The 18,098-nt window shown below is 25.6% G+C and overlaps 1 protein-coding gene across 5 annotated transcripts; it reads right to left on the minus strand.

The window, feature by feature from the left end:
- LOC119685462 (RNA-binding protein squid) lies at positions 1-17,919 on the minus strand. Of its 5 annotated transcripts, none has more exons than XM_038099740.1 (8): positions 17,538-17,919; positions 12,292-12,332; positions 11,952-12,226; positions 10,700-10,931; positions 9,940-10,065; positions 1,817-1,912; positions 1,151-1,393; positions 1-217 (listed from the first exon to the last, which is right to left on the minus strand). In XM_038099740.1, exons 1-7 carry the CDS (start codon positions 17,681-17,683, stop codon positions 1,332-1,334), a joined length of 978 nt encoding a protein of 325 aa, XP_037955668.1. In that variant the 5' UTR covers positions 17,684-17,919; the 3' UTR covers positions 1-217; positions 1,151-1,331. The 5 variants fall into 5 exon arrangements, with proteins under 5 accessions (XP_037955668.1, XP_037955667.1, XP_037955671.1 ...); XM_038099739.1 differs by having other exon boundaries at positions 1,151-1,396; positions 17,538-17,915; XM_038099743.1 differs by lacking the exon at positions 1,817-1,912 and having other exon boundaries at positions 17,538-17,914.
- Positions 17,920-18,098: the final 179 nt, after the last annotated feature.

The following is an 18,098-nucleotide window of genomic DNA, read 5'->3' on the forward strand; positions in this document are numbered from 1 at the left end:
TTATTGTTTTTGTTACTTAATAGCAAATAATGAAATTATATATAGTATTTTGCAATTTAAATTCCATAAATTTGGTTTGTTGATTGGTAAATATGCACACAAAGAAATCGCTGTACGTTTCTTCGTTTGTAATTTAAATTGGAATGAAAAGTATTTGCATACAAAACCAATTGTATTGATGAATAAGGCTACTGCTTAATATTTATTTATGGATGACCTGTAAAAACAAAAAATAAATATTAGATATTCGCTATAGATTATAGGTAAAAATTTAAACATTTATTTTATATGCTTTATTAAAAAAACATAAGCTTCTACTTAACTACAATAATTGAATCACGATATAGAAAATGTTTTTCATTACGAAGTTGACCTGGATAAGCTTATATGGGAGTTATGAATATTGTAACCTGAAAGCACCTTTAGCACAGAAAACAAGAAAGAAATTCAAGATCAATGAATGGGTTAGGTTAGGGTATGGGCGGTTGCATTAGATAGAAGAAGAAAAAATTTGAGTTTCGGTGGGTACTAATTGAAGCTCGCATGGGTCCAGGAAAAGTAATCTTGCTACACCTATAGGACGATGACATTAAAAAAAAATAAGATGTTTATTGGTGTGTAAGTTGGGACATGAAAACAGATGGACATCAACATGTATGGCACAGTTGCAGTTAGTGCACCAATTGGGAATATAAATATGTATTTGTAAGTTGCAAGTGTTCAATACACTTGCAGTAGTTCTAAGGAACTACTCGTGCAGGCGTATAAAAAACTCAATGCTTGCAATGCAAGCACAGTCTCTCGATGAAGACAGAGCTTTAATATGGAAAGCAATTATTCTTCGTCTACGACCTCACTGATGTTAGTTCCGTTGCAATAGATGTAAATGTATTCATAATACGAAGGCAGAATTCTTAACCCTATTGTTGTTATAATCGGTGTAAATCTATATAGCAGGAATAATTATAAACAAATAAGGCGATGATGTGATTAGGCGATGATAAAGGGAGAAGAAAACTGTTGTTTAAAGTAAGGTGTAGGTCACACCTTGATAATAATTAACACCAATTCATTATTTCACTCATACTTCTTAGAAAAGCATATGAAATAAATATTTAATATAAAATGCATTTTCAAAAACAAAACTTACCATAAAAAAAATTGTTTTATTTCTGTTTTATATAAACGTCTGAATTTATATAAAAAATTATAAGTTTTTTTATATATTTACGAAATGATGATGGCTGATAGTAACGGTATATTTGTGTAGAAAATTAATTATAAAAAATTAAAGTAAGATACTTTAATATAAGCAAATATTTTAATAAAAGTTAATAAGGTTGGTGTCGTGGCTGACGTCCTGTCCCTCTTTGCTTGCCGGTTGCATAACCGCCTGCTTTAATATTCAAAAAAAAATAAAAGAAAAAAAATTTAATTAATATATTTAAAATATGAAATAAAAATATAGTTTCATTGAACATAAAAACTAAAACTACTACTAAACAGAGATACTACTTACTATATTCATAAAAGAAACACAAAATAGTATAAAATCTATGTGTAAATGTTACTAAATTTTGACCAAAGACAATTTAAAAAAAATGTATTCAAATTTTGACGGATTTCAATTAAAAAACATTTCATTTTTAGAAAATTTTACAATTTGTGGTTATTAGGTGCTTTTTTTTAAAGTAATTACGAAAACATACAATACTAAAGAGATTAAAGCAGTTATAGGAAACATATTTTATGTACGAATATTTATTTATATTGTTTATTAATATTATTCAAGCAATAGTTAAACGATATATAATACCTTTTGGGCCACCACGTGCTCCACCAGCACCACGGCCACCACCGCCTGTATAGCCACTACCACCGTAGGCATCGTAACCGCCTCCATAACCATAGTCTTAACATTTTTGTAAGATTTTAATTCAAAAATTGCATTTTAATTTTATTTATGAAAACGTTCATCAATTCAAAGTAAAGCGCGTTTGTTAAATTTATGTAGTATCCGCAAAAAATAAAAGATTTTTGTATTATTTTTAGTAAGCATTAAGATTATGTTGTAAAAAAAAAACAATAAAACAAGACAAAATATCACTATAAAAAAAGTATGGTCAAAATTTATATAGCTAAAAATACTTAAATTTCTTGCTCAATTTGTAACAGAAGTCAATTGTAATATTTTTGTCCATTGGAGAGATAAGACATTGTATAGCAACGTATTTGAATTTAATTTAAATTTTAATTTGAAAAGAAAACTTACCATCTTTTGCTACACTGATTGTAATTTTACAACACTCCTTTTATTTTTATATATGTAAAGTAAATCACATATTTAAGATTTCGATGCGATAGTTTTTTAATTTAATTTCTTCAACATTGCATTTTAAATAAAAACACCGCTTGGATTAATTTCTAAGTGAAAACTTTTCATAAGTCAAACACCTCAAGACAGTTGAAGCCATTTACTTTAACTGGATGTTTTCATTAGAAAACTCAAATATGGTTGGATTACAGTAACTCCTACCATTCACTACCTTTACTCTATTTTGTTATTCTTATCTTGTACAGAATGAACTCTACTTTTGTAGACGCAGGTATGCAGATCTGAGGTCAATTATTGCTTAGTCTGATGAAATGATCAACAATAATCTAGTCAAGGCGCAGAGGGGTTTTGAAGAAACCTCGCAGTTAATAGAAAGTAAAAGTGCTCAGGTGCAATGACTCAACTAGCCTCAACATAATAATAAAATACCATGTAAGTACAATTCTCTATAAGAAAGAATTATACACGAATCTTCCAAAAATATTATAGAAATTATTTTAATAATAATTCAACAGAGAGGTATCGGGAAGTAGCGAAGTACAACAACAACAAAAAATATAATTAATTAATTCAATTATTCTACAACTGGTTTATGACTTCGTTCTAATATAAACACAGTAAGTGAATTTGTTAATAAAACTTACACAGCAAATTAAAAAAACTCCACAAAAATGTGCGAACGTAAAAATCAAGTACGGCTTTGGGTCAATTGGCTAATGAACACTGACTCTGAGCTTTAAATTTGGCAGGACACGAGTTCAACCCTTGGTATTTGCAGTCTTAACAAAATTATTCACGAATAATTACATATGAGAAATAATTTCCAAGAACACTGATGATGGGTATTTGGCAATACTCGAAACAGTTGTATGGTCAGCCAAAAATTCAATTAAATAAAATAATATAAAAAGGAATTTTTGTTATTGTAGTTCGCTGCTATTCGAAACCTCTCTATTAAATACCACAGTCACTATATTGACGTTAAAATCAATTTTCATAGTTCAACACATGACGGAGTGGAAATATTTTCGAAAAAGATATTGTGTAAGATAATAAATTAATTTTGAAAAACAATTTCATTAGATTAGAAAAAGTAAGAAATACAAATGATGACTATGACTTGCCTAAATGAATGCCAATACTAAGATTTATGAAAATAGTTAAATGCCTTTAGCTAATGTTTGTAATTTATAATTAATAAAATTCTTCATTTTCAAAAATTCTATTTGAAATAGTTTAAATAATACATGCTAATTTAATCATTTAAATATAAAACCTTCCTCATTAAGTAGGAGTTGGATAGTCCTAATATTTATCTATATATAGCACAATATTATTTTATTACTATTAAAATAAAAAAATAGGTTCGAGAATGTTTAAAATCAATTGAACTATGGAAAAATTCCCTAAACTTAGCTAGATAAACTTAGTCTAATAATCAACGTAACAATAAATCTTTTTTTCCAGAATTCGAAAATCATGCTCCGACACAAATAAAATTGGCAGATATTTCATTTTATATCTGCAAATATCAGTGTACGTACTTTAATCCTTTCTTTAAATGGTGATGGTGATTAACATGATTATGCTCAATTAAAAAACTATTGATTACTCTAAGGCACAATAATTCTAGTACCTCAAATACTAAATTTTCTAAGTTTCTCAAAAAATATTTTGTTTGTTGTTGAGACACTACAAAAACGCGGCCTGATTTTTTGACCCGCCAATATAAAAAATATATAATATCACATTTAACAAACATGCAGGTTATGGACTATCAGATTTACCTAAATTTACCTAAATTTACCAGAATTACCAGATTTACCTACCTACCTAAAATTATTCAATCAATCATCATTTAAACCTGTAATGCTTACTATTTCTTAATGCGTAGACAAGTCCAACCCATAAATTAAAATTATGCCGAGTTTAAAATAAACCGTAGAGTTAATCAAATTTAGTATGAACCCAAAAAGAGATATGGAATATATGGAACTATTTTATTAACACAATAAAACGTATTGTAGTTTAGAACTACTGATGTCGGTTTCTTAATATTTAGCTTTAAAAAACAAGTGAATAATACTACGGTACAGGGCTGAGAAACATGACTAACCAAAACGTATTAAAAATAGTGTTTTTCCGTAAAAGTTCTATGGACGAGTATTACTTGCTGGGATATGAATTTAGACATAAATTAGTTGCTTATGGAAGGACAATACTTCGCACATTGCATAAGACACTTTTTATATGCATAGGTATACAAAGTGGTACAAAACAGTCAATTATGCGAAGTCAAAACAAAGGGCAAAAATAAATACCTGAAATATTAGGATAGATCGGCAATTCGATCTTTCAAAAGTTATGGCAAAGTTTGTTTTATATATACACACAACATTGGCAAAAACTATGTGTATTGTGTATTGTTTTCAGAAAATTTTAAAGAAACTAATTTCAATATTCTTTAACATATTGAGTTACCGTAACAGTAAATCCACTAAAACCACCTCTTACAAATGAATGGAGAAGATTTCCACCGCATCGCGGAAACGTCATTCCAGTAGTAAATATGGAAGAGATCTGAGATCAAGATATTTAGTCTCTAAAAGTGTAGGCTTTTACATAAAAATCTCGTTGAAATTGTATCTGTTATTAAATATTCACTTATTTGTCACTGTGTATTTTCGTAATACACAAACACATATGCACAAAATAATATCTTTTTACATTTTAGTTGACCTCTGCTGTATACGCTCTTGATCATAGATAATATTTCCATTTAACACATATTTTTTAAATTTACTAACCATAATAGCTGTAAAATTGTTATGAGGAAAATAAGTTAAATACATACATGAGAAAATACACGTAGTTAGAACTTTTTTTTATATTTTTCTTTTATTTGCTCAATTTTAGTTGTAATATATTTGTTGCAGTTTATAATTGAACGAATACGACGAATACATTGTTTTTGTTTTTGTTTTTTTAAATAATTATGTTATAAAAAATAGTTAAACTTAATGGTTTTACATTGCTATCGAATTATAAACGTTCTCATGATTACCTACGCTTTTTTTAAACTTTAGATTTGGCGCAAAGCGGCGCTCACATTTAATAGTTGTTTTTTAATATATATATTTATATTAATTTTTTCTTTAATTCTGACATTTTCATTTAATGTAATTCATAGTTTAAAAAATGTACTTTTTTCTCATGTTTCACAATGTATTTCCATAGAATATGGGTTGCATATTTGGTACCTTATTTTCCACACAACAATTTCAGCGTTAGAAAAAATAAACTCATTGTGGCAACCATATTTTGGCTACCAAAAAAAGCTTATTTATAGTAATTAAAGATTATTTTATGGTTAATAAAACTTTTTCTTTTGCTAAAATTTTTTTTTGTTGCTGCTTTGTGTGTTTTAATGTCTCACCTCACCAATTTATAGGTAAATGTATAGTTTTTTTTTCGCTTGAAAACAAAATCATTAACATAATTTATTTTAAGAGTTTGTCATATGAGAGTCAAAAAAGTTTACGATAGAAAAACAAAAACAAATGCAATTTTCTTTTTTTATAAATTTTAAATTACTAATTAATTAATATTTAAGTTAAAGAAAATGAAAAAGTATGCTTAACCACTGTAAATAGAATTCAGAAAAAAAATGTTTACTTAAAATTTTATGTTTTACAGTGGGTTAGACAATCTACTCGTATATTAGATGGTTATAAACAAACATTATTTACTAAAATTATAATTTATGTATTTCATATTTAAATTTAATTAATTCAATATTTAAAAGATAAGAAAAATGGTTATTAAAAGTTAAAAAAATTGTATGCAAGTTTTTTTTTTTTTAATCGCTTTTTAAAATTATCCAATTTTATTCCAAACCGTACAAAATATATTAGACGTTTCAACCATCTTTATTAATGAATTCTTTTATTCCGTTTACGATATCCTACGAATACGAATTTCATATATATCATCGACTGATTCTCGGTTAATACGAAAAACATGTGCGTGGTAAGTAGGTGGTAGTTTAAATTGCTTTCTTTTTGCTTGTTTTGTTGGTGTGAGGCGAAACATCGGAAAATTCGGCATAACAAATAATATTTTTTATAAGAAATTTTTTTACAAAATTAAAATATCTATATACGTATCTAAAATAAAAATTACAAGTAAATATTTAAATTTATATATATATATATGTATATATATGTAAAATTAGTATGAAAATAATAAGTGTGCAATAAACTATAAATTAATATTTTAATTGTTTTATAGGAAAAAAAGAGGAAATATTTTTTTTTTCAAATAGTTGACTCAAACTTATAAACACCATTAAAAAAAAAAGCGAGGAAATCCAAATGAAAGCCAAAAATCCATTCTATGTCAACGAACTTTAAAACTGCATTCCAGCGCACGCATCCACTCCGTGATTGTTGAAAGGAATAGGCGTTTAAATCATGTGTTCATTTGAGACAACTTTTTGTTACTAAATTTTGTGATTATTTTATATTTTTTTTTTGCTTTTAATTTAAAATTTTTACTTTTTGTCAATAAAAAATAGCAAATATGTTAAAAGATAAATAGATATATATATATATATTATATTCATAAAAACGATGCTGTCTACGTAAACTCAAAAATTTAGAAATCATTGAGAAACATGCAAATATACTATTCTTTTGCAACATTTTTTTTCCTTTTTTATGAAAAAAAAAATTCTTAAAACTTATAAAATTTTTCTTGATATATAAACATAGCTATAATTAAAAAACCTTTCAAAAAATTTTTTATAATATTAAATAAAGATATTTTTTCAGAAAGTTAGTAATAAATATAATGCAAAATTGAAAAAGAAAAAATGTTATTTCCCACATACAAATTTTAATTACATTTATTAATTTTTTTTATTTAAAAATTGACGAAGTGTGTTTTCTTATACTCTTTTTTAATATACTTTAATTGAAATTTAAATTGCAATGTAACAACTTTTAATTTAAGCTTACGCCGCGTTGCGTGCAAAAAAAATTAGTAAAATAAATTTTAATTTTTAATTTTTTTTTAACTACGCAACTGTTATATTTGTTTCTTAATTATTTTTCTTTTCTCTTTAAAACTTTTCAAATCGTATATTTATCATATATATTAATTATATGTAAAACAAAGCAAAATTAAATGACGTTGGTTGTTATGTTATTAAAGTAGGTACTAATTATTAATCGGTTGATTTCAGAAATTTTATATTTTATTTTATTAAACAAATTTTATTTTAAGTTTCTGTTTCTGTCTCTGTCTCTGGCAAATTACTTGATCCAAAAATTCCCTTTGATAAGGATTTCACAAGTTCTAGCAAAATGGTAAAAATTTTTTAAAAAATTTGCATCAAATTTTGAGCGGCAAATAAAAGAAGTTCAGAGTTTGTGTGTTTTTGTGGTACAAAATATGAGCACAGCATGAAATATATAGGTTGGTTGCTCCCAAACATATATATCAACACATATGTTGATTCTGGCCGCATTCATTCATGCCGCTACTCACAAAAAACCACTCTCCCACTAAACATTTTTGTGTAAAGATACAAATCTCTTTATAACTTTACGATTTTTATAGTTTTTTTTGTTTTTTTTATAGTTTTTACAATAGTACATGCTACAAATCAGCATATACTATCGTATTTGTATATATATTTTTAGGTATATGTTTTGTATATCATGTATATAAATATATAGCATACGAAAATATATGCATTTTTATATTATCATTATTAAACATAATAACAATAGTTTAAAATAATATATGTATATAAATAGTACACAGTAATAGTATTTTGTAAATATTTTTATTTTGGCTTAGAGCCAAATACTCAACAATATTACGTATGATACTAAATAACTAAGGTTATAAAAGGTTGTTGCATTTGTTGTTAGTTATGTAAAAGTTGTATATTCATTTTGAATAATTATTTAATTTAAAAACATTACTATTAAAATATCGGTTGAAAAAAGGTTGGGATCAATTAATTAGTAAATAATTAAAAAAGGAAAGGCACCTATTAATGAAACTGTATAATTCTACTTCACTTTTACAGGCTACATACACTGCAACCAAAAAGGACAATTACAAAGCCGAAAAAATTATAGTAAATGCGTTTTTGTTATGAACTATATTTTTAACTAACGAATGTCATATTATTGACTACTTTTTACCATAATCAATCATTTATTATAATTCAGCTTGTAAGTTTGTGAAGTTTCTGTACTGTACTATATATATTTTGCAACAAGGTTTTTTTTATCCTACGCTTATTTTGTTCCCATTTAAAAGGTTTTAAAATGTTGGCTTTTACTTTTTCTATTATATATAATATGTTGTAAGTTTATATGAGGTATTATGTATTTTATCTTTGGAGCAAGGATAGATTTTTGCAGTCAAATACATTATTCATTATACATTATACATGGTTCAACCAAATAAAATAAAAATGATCGGTGAACCGAAGGCACATTTACATTTAACAAATCAAAATCTATGGAATCATAACAAAGTTCTTCTGTGTAAAAGAAAATGCTTATGGTTTTTTATTGAAACATAATTTTTTGTTCTTCTTAATGTTTCATTGCAATTTTTTTCAGAGTGGAAATGCTCTGAAAAAAAATAAACTCAATATATATTCAACAAGTTAATTATACTTCCGAACTTTGCAGAGTTTTATATTAGTTGTCATTCTATTATTGTATTTGGTTTGTCAAAAAAAAAAAATTATCATTATTATAATTTCTGTTATGTTATAGGTATTAATATTATTTATAAAAGATGTAAATTTAATTATATTTCCTTATCAACACACATAACACACACTCTTCGTCAGTTTTAGAATTATACTTAATTAAAATTGGTGTATTATTTTATTTTCATGATGGTTAAATGTCGTATTTACGTTACTTAACGTTATTAACGTTTTTTCTTCTTCATTATACTGCGCTTCAATTATCATGTTAAAACTATAACTATTAATAAAAGCTTAAATAATTAAATTTTTGTTTCAAAATTTTTAACAAAAAGTTCTTAAATTTAATAATTTAAATTTAATAAAATATTTTTTTAATAAAAAATAATAATTTGATTTGTTTTTGTTTTTCTTCGTTCAAATTTGGAAAAGGTTTATCTTTCAAAAAAAAAAAAATAGGAGGAAAAAATTATTGAATGGTCATTAAACGCATATTACACATTCATATATATACATATATATCAAATGGGGATATATACACACATAATGTTTATATACACTTGTTTGTATATAAAATACATTATATATATTTATATATATATATATATATATGAAACAAAAGTTGTTAAATTTGTTTACATTGTAATATATTGCGTTTAGTAGTTTGTTTCTATGAATTGTGTACTGTTCTGTGGTTGTTTTACTTGTAGTTTTTTTTCTGTTTCAAATTGTTCGGTAGAAGTTGTTTCTGCCTATTTATACTGTTGAAAGCTACCATTGTTTTTGAGATAATTAGATGAATTGTTGTGGTAAAAATTATTAGAATTAGAAGATTGAGCATTACTATTATGTGCTGGGTATTTACCGTAGCCATAATCATATCCATTGTAATAACCACTGCCATAGTAATCTCCATAGCCAGCATCGTAACCACTACCATAACTTCCGAATGCAGGATAGGCACCTTGACCAGGCCATTGATGTGGGTATCCTACAATAATATGGTCTACATTTAGCAAGAATTCATTTTTAAATATAATAAAATTTAAATGTAATTTAAATCTAATCTAATTTAAGTACAATATAATTTAAATATAATATAATTTAAATATAGTATATGGTATAACTTAAATATAATTCAAATGTTGTAGTTAATGCTGTGGGTAGCATATAATAATATTGTCTTTAGTATGAATTTATTTTAAAGGAAGTGTGAAAGGTGAGTGGATTATTAAGGTACAAGAATGGATTGGATATAGGCGAGATTTTATTTGAATTCAACTGGTGTCAAGGCGGAGAACCTAGCTAATTTCATGGGATCAACTGATCGCTAATTTCTTCTCTTTTCGATGGATGTTTGTTGTCATAAGACATAAAGCATTAATTTAATAAAAAATGATAATAATAAACAATTACAATGTACGTAATTATTAATCCTAAATAAAAAATTTAAAGAAATGTACAGATTAAGCTATAATTAAACTTAATATATACACAATGGAAACTTCATTTTATTCCAATTCTGCTTAAATAAACCTCTTTTAAATTATTTCAAGTGAATTACTTATACAAGGAATAGCTTATAATACAAAAAAAAAAAAACAAAGTTTGTTTTAAAAACCCACCTCCACGGCCATAACCGCCGCGACCACCACGCAAGCCACCACGTCCACGCATAGCGACCATTTGGTTTTCTGGTTTGGGTGTTGCGCGTTTCACATCAACTTCCTTGCCGGAGATTTTTTGTTTAGGAGTTTTCAACAACTCATTTACAACCTGTTCTGAATCAAAAGTAATAAAACAGAATCCTTTGCGCTGGGACTTTTGTTTATCAAATGGCATTTCAATCTCTATAATCTAAAAAAAATTAAAACATAAAGATACATACATTAGTTAAGAAAAATTGTAGATATATATATTTCACAATTTTAGAAGATAACAAATATATTTTAATAAATTAAATTGATCTACCATAAAAAACTGATTATATTCTACTTGCCTCTTTTGGATTAGGACTTATAAGTAATATCGAAACTACTAATATATGCACATTAAATTAATTATTTCAATCTTATTTGTTTATTTAAACAAGTGTTATATAGGTTTTATTAACAACGAAAGAATTTTTGTACAAAATACCAAAAAAGAGATTTTACTGTATTAAATTAGTTTGCATTGAAGCAGTTTGACGAAAGACATGAAAATGTTGACTTGAAATATTTGGGTTGACTTGAGTTAATAAAACGTAAATGCTTTTCATTTGATCTTTGTTTATTCATTAAAAATCTTACTTAACGTCTACACTGTCTAGACTTTATGAAGATATGTACGAATACAAACACTCGGTGTTTTTGAATTTTTCTTGAATTAATCTTATCAAATAATTATTGTGTTCTCTCTTTTTACTACAATGCAAATATTTTTACAAAACTAATAAAAAATTTTCAAACTACGTCGCAATAGTTTTCAATTATTGTTATAAACGAAAATTAAAAAAAATTTTTATTTATTTTTAATATTTCAACATTAGTCTAAAGTCGCTTTCAGAATTAGATTAAAGTCGATTAAGTAGATTGAAAATAAAATAAAATAAAAATCTGTGAAATAATTTATTTTATAATTTTTATTTATTACAATAGTTGAAAGGAATTGACCACCCATATTTAACCTACTACTCACTAATACTCATATTTATAATTTTAGTAAAAATAAATATTCCTACACTATATTTATAATTTCAGTAAAAACAAATATTCTAAATTTAATTTAAATATTATATTGAAATATATATTCTAACTTGAATCTAAATATTATTTTTGAATTATTATTCTAAATTTAATTTAATTAATATATTTGAGTAAAAAATTTGAAACTTACATTGCCATATTGGCCAAAATATGTTTTAATTTCTTCATCACTGATTTCTGTTGTTAAGCCACCAACAAATATCTTTCCTTGACGAGCTTTAGCCTTTTTAGGATCTACCTTCTTATTGTTAATTATATGTTCAGTTACTGCTGTAACCTTATCTATAGAATCTGTATTGGTGAAAACAATGAAAGCGAAGCCTCGTGAACGACCAGTCTGTGGGTCAGTTTTGACATTAATGCTTTCAATTTCTCCATATTTTCCAAAATGATCACGCAATTCCTCTAAAAATTAATATCGAAATATATATTATTAGAAATATGTTCTCTTCCTAATAGTTTATACTCACTTTCTGAAGTTTCCCAACTCAAACCGCCAACAAAGAGTTTTCTGTAAATTGTGCAAAAAAAACAAAGAAAAGTTTATTTTTTAATTTAAAGTTCAGTGTTAAATATTTAAAGATATTTATGTGTTTTAAAAAAATGCGATTTAAAAGTTAATTTTGAAAATTTTTTTTTTTTGTTTTTCATATTTAACAATTAAAATTAATATCGTTTAATACTAATACTCTGACTTTTAATAATAATTGACTTTAAAATACTTGAATTACTTAAAAATGTTATTTTAAAAGGACAACAAATATGACTCACCAAATCTGTATGCTTACGTACGTACTTAGAATTATTTAAGTTTAATTTATTAATTATTATATTTCAAAATTTTCAAAGATTAAACAATAAATTTAGTTCAATTTATATCAAAGTGAAAATTTTATTATACTTTATTTATATTAAAAAATTACGCTTAAATTACTAAATAATCATTGAAAAAACATGTTGAACTCTACTGCAATAAAAAAAAACAAAGGCCAGAATCTCTCAAAGAATTTGACAAATGACAAAAAGTTACTGCAAAATTTTATTTTAAATTTTTATTCAAAATTATCATTATCAATAAATATCATTATCATTCGAAACATTATTATCAATCAATACGAAAACAAGAAGATTAAAGATTTACACCGGTTGAAGTAAGTTGTTGTTGTTAAGGCATTAACTAGGCAAATAAAAAAGGCATCTTATCTTTCATTTAAATCAATCCAATTTTTGTAATTATGTTAACAGTTTGTGTTTTAAAAATTTAATTTTATTTTTCTTTATTTTTTTGTTTTTTGTAATAAGATAAATACCATCAACATTGGCGTATCGCTTCTGGTTTTGGCTTGACTTGTATCCTTTTTATATATAACGTGCCATACTCATGCCATACTCTTTAAAGAACGCACACATCTCACATTTTCATATGTTGCAGAATTCTCTTCGGTACTGCTTACAGGTGTAGGGCTCTTGGCTCATGGCTCTTGGTTGATATTTGTTGTTACGGCTGTTACCACATTGGTGGTGGTGGCTATGGATATTGTAGATGCTTCCTCCACAGGCGCATAGCTACAACGTGTAACCTTTTAGCTCTAAAACCTGCCGGAGAGGAACAAGATTAGTTCACTCAAACACAACAGGAACTTGTTGAAGGTGTTTAATGTCCTATGTATGGTAACAAAATTTTGCTACATTTTCAATTGTTTGGGTATTTATACTTAACAAAATCATTATCTGTCATTATCTGCCTGTCTGTGGATACCTTTAAGTTACGTCTCGAATAATACTTGTAATACCAGCATCGTTATGATGATATAGATAGTAATACCTTTGGCGTTTGGTTTGGATAAGCTATTATAGATAACTTTAGTAAAAATATTTATAAATCCGTGTAAAAACAAAAAAATCAGTTGTTAAACAATAAAATTGAAAAAATAAACGTACGTGTTTGTCTTTATATTTATAGAAGTTATCACTTTAAACTTAAAAATATAACAATATACTTTGTTTTGAAAACGAATAGGTGGTTGTAGAATCGCGAAAATAGTTCATCTCTATTTATGTATCATTTTGGAATATTTTCATTAAATAATTAATTTAAGTCAATCACAATATTTCAATCAGTTGACAAAGTTACACATTGTATTATATTATTAATATAATTTTTTTTTAATTGCAGTTAATAAAAACTTTTTTCCTTCCGAGTAAATTTGACGTCTAATAAATTTATAAATTTCCTTCAAATTTTTGCATACAATATAATTTAAGAAAAACAGACCACGACATTCTAATAATTGTGGAGGGCGAACGCGACTTTTGCAAAAACAATAAAACATTTTAATTTTATGTTTCCGTTTTCGAAATTTTATAATAAACATAAAATTTACTGAAAGATTTTCTTTTTTTTTTAAAAAAAGGACACCAACTAAACAAGAATTTAAATAGTATAAGCTTATATTATATTTACCAAGAGAAACAAAACTATATATCAATACTTATATTATAAATTGGCTTTAATTATGCATAAATCAATAAATTCACCAATAAATCAATAAACACCTTATTAGTTTATATATTCATGTTCTGAGTCTACATCTTATATATTCAATATATCAACTATCAAATGATTGTGTAGAACAATTATGTAGAGCAAGACACAGAAAAACACCTATAACACATTACTAAATATTTATATAAAATCAAACAAATTAATAATAAGCAAATAATATATATAATTAATATTAATTACTAAAACATACTTTTAATAACTTAAGTGAATTAGCAATACAGTCACTGAAGATTGTTCTGATAAATTAGAGAAAAAAAAAACCTTTTTGATCTCTAATGAGATCAACAAACTACAGATCAGTAAAATTATCTTTCTAAAACCTGTGTATATAGTTTTCAGTATGTATGATTTATGATTCATAACTTAATAACCAAATTGAACTATTTGATGTTATTATATACTATAGGCCTCACTATCACCATAAAGGTAATAGTCTCACTCTAGAACTAAATAAAAGAAATTATTTAAAAAAAAAGTAAAGACTTTTGATGATATTTGATGCTGTATATGTTGAACAGATTTCCTCCAGATTATTATATAGTGTATAGGTTTAGCAAATTTTTGTTATTGTTACAAAAAAAAGGAAGGGTGAATATAAATTCAAAAAAATTGACACCATACATTAATTATTAGATTCATTTTTGGGTGTTTGCAGTGGTGCTACTGAGTTAATTTATGAAAGAGACTAAATATTCTATACATAAGACAGTACACTTAAGCTCTGTCTGTCAAAAACAGACATACTTAAATGGTTATACTGAAATAACTGTGATATACTATAACATAGAGTCTCAACAGTGGAAATTTTCAACTTTTATAGTCTTAATATGAAATACAGCACCATTTATATAAACACGTTAACAAACGCCTTGACTTGAGTCTGATATGTGATATAATTTGATTGATATTGGCAATTGATACATTGCCATGGAGTAAATTGAGGGTAAAAACACGGTTGCCACTTATGGTACTTTAGTACCAAAATTGGTACTTTTTTTTTTTTTTCGTTTGGTACTCATTTTCAAAAACTGGTACATTTTTGACGACCCAATTTTATTGTGGATATTTCCAATTAATTTTTTTTATAAATGCAACTTTGCACTATTTTATATTTTGTTCATTTATAACACTATAAAAAACACAGAACGAGAAAACAAAAAGGTCTAAAAAAATTTTGGACCTTTTTTCACAGAAATGGTACCTTTTTAAACCAATTTTGGTACAGAAAAAAATTTTCAAGTGGCAACCGTGGGTAAAAATACATCTAGTATCTAATTATCTGATCAGGAGAAATATCTTATAATAAAAAAAACAATATAAATCAGAGCAGCACATAAAATAATATTTTATTATTCAAGAATGTCTTAGAAATTTACTTACTATATAATATTTAATAATAATTAATATTTATAAGTAATATATATGTATATAGAATATAAACTTTTAATGTATATATTTTATAAATATTTTTTAAAATTCGTTGTGATAAGCAAAAAATGCAAATTCTTTTAAATCTTACAGAACAATTGTATACACCTGACAAGCTCGTTAGATAAATACATATATATATTAAAATATATATATATATATATATATATAGAATCTGGTTACCGACAATATTACTGTGCAGTATAATACAATAGATCCTAGGTTTGAAGAAAATTACTGTATATACTGTGTTCAAAGACTTAATAACAAAAGTATAAGTTTTACAGAATATATTTATAAGCTAATATTGAATAATTAATTAATTATAAAAGCCTGAATATTAATTAAAATTATTTGTATTTATAATTTATGTTTACGACATATGATAATCATTAAATTAGCATAGATCCTAAATTATAGATAAGTATATTTATATTCAAATATAGGATATAATTGTATGTTCTATATTGACACAAGATTTTAACTTGACTTTATTTTCTTCCCTTCTTTCTTTCTACTGATCTTCACATAGCAAAAAAAAAAAAAAAATGCACCAATACAAAAACAAAATATTACATACGTATATGAAAAATAATAATTGCCGTAGTTTAACAGCGCCTACCTAAATCTCATACCGCACGAATTTGCAGAAATTATGTGATAGTTAAAAATAATCAGACGGTAGATAAGTCAGTAAACAATGGAATGAGAAATTTGATATCTGCATTTGGATTTTTTTTTTCACTTTAAAAAGTTTAATAAAATTCAATAACAAAAACAAAGTAAGCAAATATTATTGTTGTATTTACTTAATATTAAGTTACCACATGCACTCACATTAAAATTATCAAAAACAAAAAAAAATAAAGAAATGGACCATTTAAAAAATGTAACGGAGAATTTGAAGATTCGGTTTTCAGAAATTATGAATAACGTTATAAGTAAATTAACATAATACATATATTTATATGCAAAACTCAACCGGCAATTAACAATAGGACAACGTAAAAAAGAAAAAAAAAAACACCAACATATAGAAAAAATGACAAACAAGCGGTCATACCGAGTACGCGGCCGCCATTTTTAAAAAGTAGAAAGAAAAAGTAATGTTAAAAAATTAAAAAGAAAAAAAATACTATAAATTTGCAAAAACAAAAACAGGGAAAACGCGTGTTCTGCTACACATAACCTTAAAAATCATGAGTAATGAATGACGGCAGATTCTATTCCACGTACATACAAAAATTAAAACAGTTTTTCATTTTTGCATAAATTTCTCCAAGCTAGAAAATTAAATCACCATACTTTACTAAAAATGTTACTAATCTCGATTTATCTATTTTTATGTACATAACGTCATTAGAATGGGCAGAGAAAACCACCCATAATTTTTAACGAAATTTTATCGATCGAAATTACAAGCTATAAAAAAACTGTGAAAACTATTTAGAGTTCAAATAACAAATTATAAATAATTGATACGTATATAGTAATATAGTTTAAATTGAATATTATAATAAACGTAATGGTACTGAAAGTACAGTCACACAAATGCAAAGAGAAAAAATTTAAGAGAAATTTTTTTTTTCAATCATCTTTTACGTAACACATTCAGAAACATTTTTTTAATATATACTAACTTCCCATGTTAAGAAAAAATATAAAATTAAACTATTGTATTAACTTTAAAATGAAATGTTAACATTTAAATGAAAAATATACCTGTCATCATCGCGAGCATTAGATTCGCTGCCTGAGCCATTTGTGGTGCCGGCAGCAAGTCCACCATTTTCGCCATCGTTGGCGGTCACATCTTTTGAGAAATCCTCACCACCGTTTAATTCTTTATCATTTATTTTATCTGCCATTATTTTATATATTTATTTATAAATTGCAATAACTTGTAGAACTTTAAACTTTTAGAAAAACTATACTATTATATATATATTTGGTTTTTAACACACAATACTGCGTGAACTGACGATTCTACAAATGGCCGGAAAAGACAGACGCGTTCGTGTAAGCAATACTTCGTGAACTTGTGCCATTCGCTGAATATAATCACGTGCTGAATACCGTATTATATATTCTTTATGGTGTTGTCTCCTTTTCTCCTATGTGAATGTAGCGTCAATTCAGAAGAGTGCAACGAACTTACCAATAACAAATATTAATTAGACAGAGAAAATTTTTATTTTCCTTGCAGCGGCTATTTTCTACAATTGACTAGGCTATATATATTTAATCCAATATGTATTCAATAGTAATATTTACAGCTCTTTC

The sequence above is a fragment of the Teleopsis dalmanni genome, chromosome 2 (assembly GCF_002237135.1).
Source record: "Teleopsis dalmanni isolate 2A chromosome 2, ASM223713v2, whole genome shotgun sequence".
Taxonomy (NCBI): Eukaryota; Metazoa; Arthropoda; class Insecta; order Diptera; family Diopsidae; genus Teleopsis; species Teleopsis dalmanni.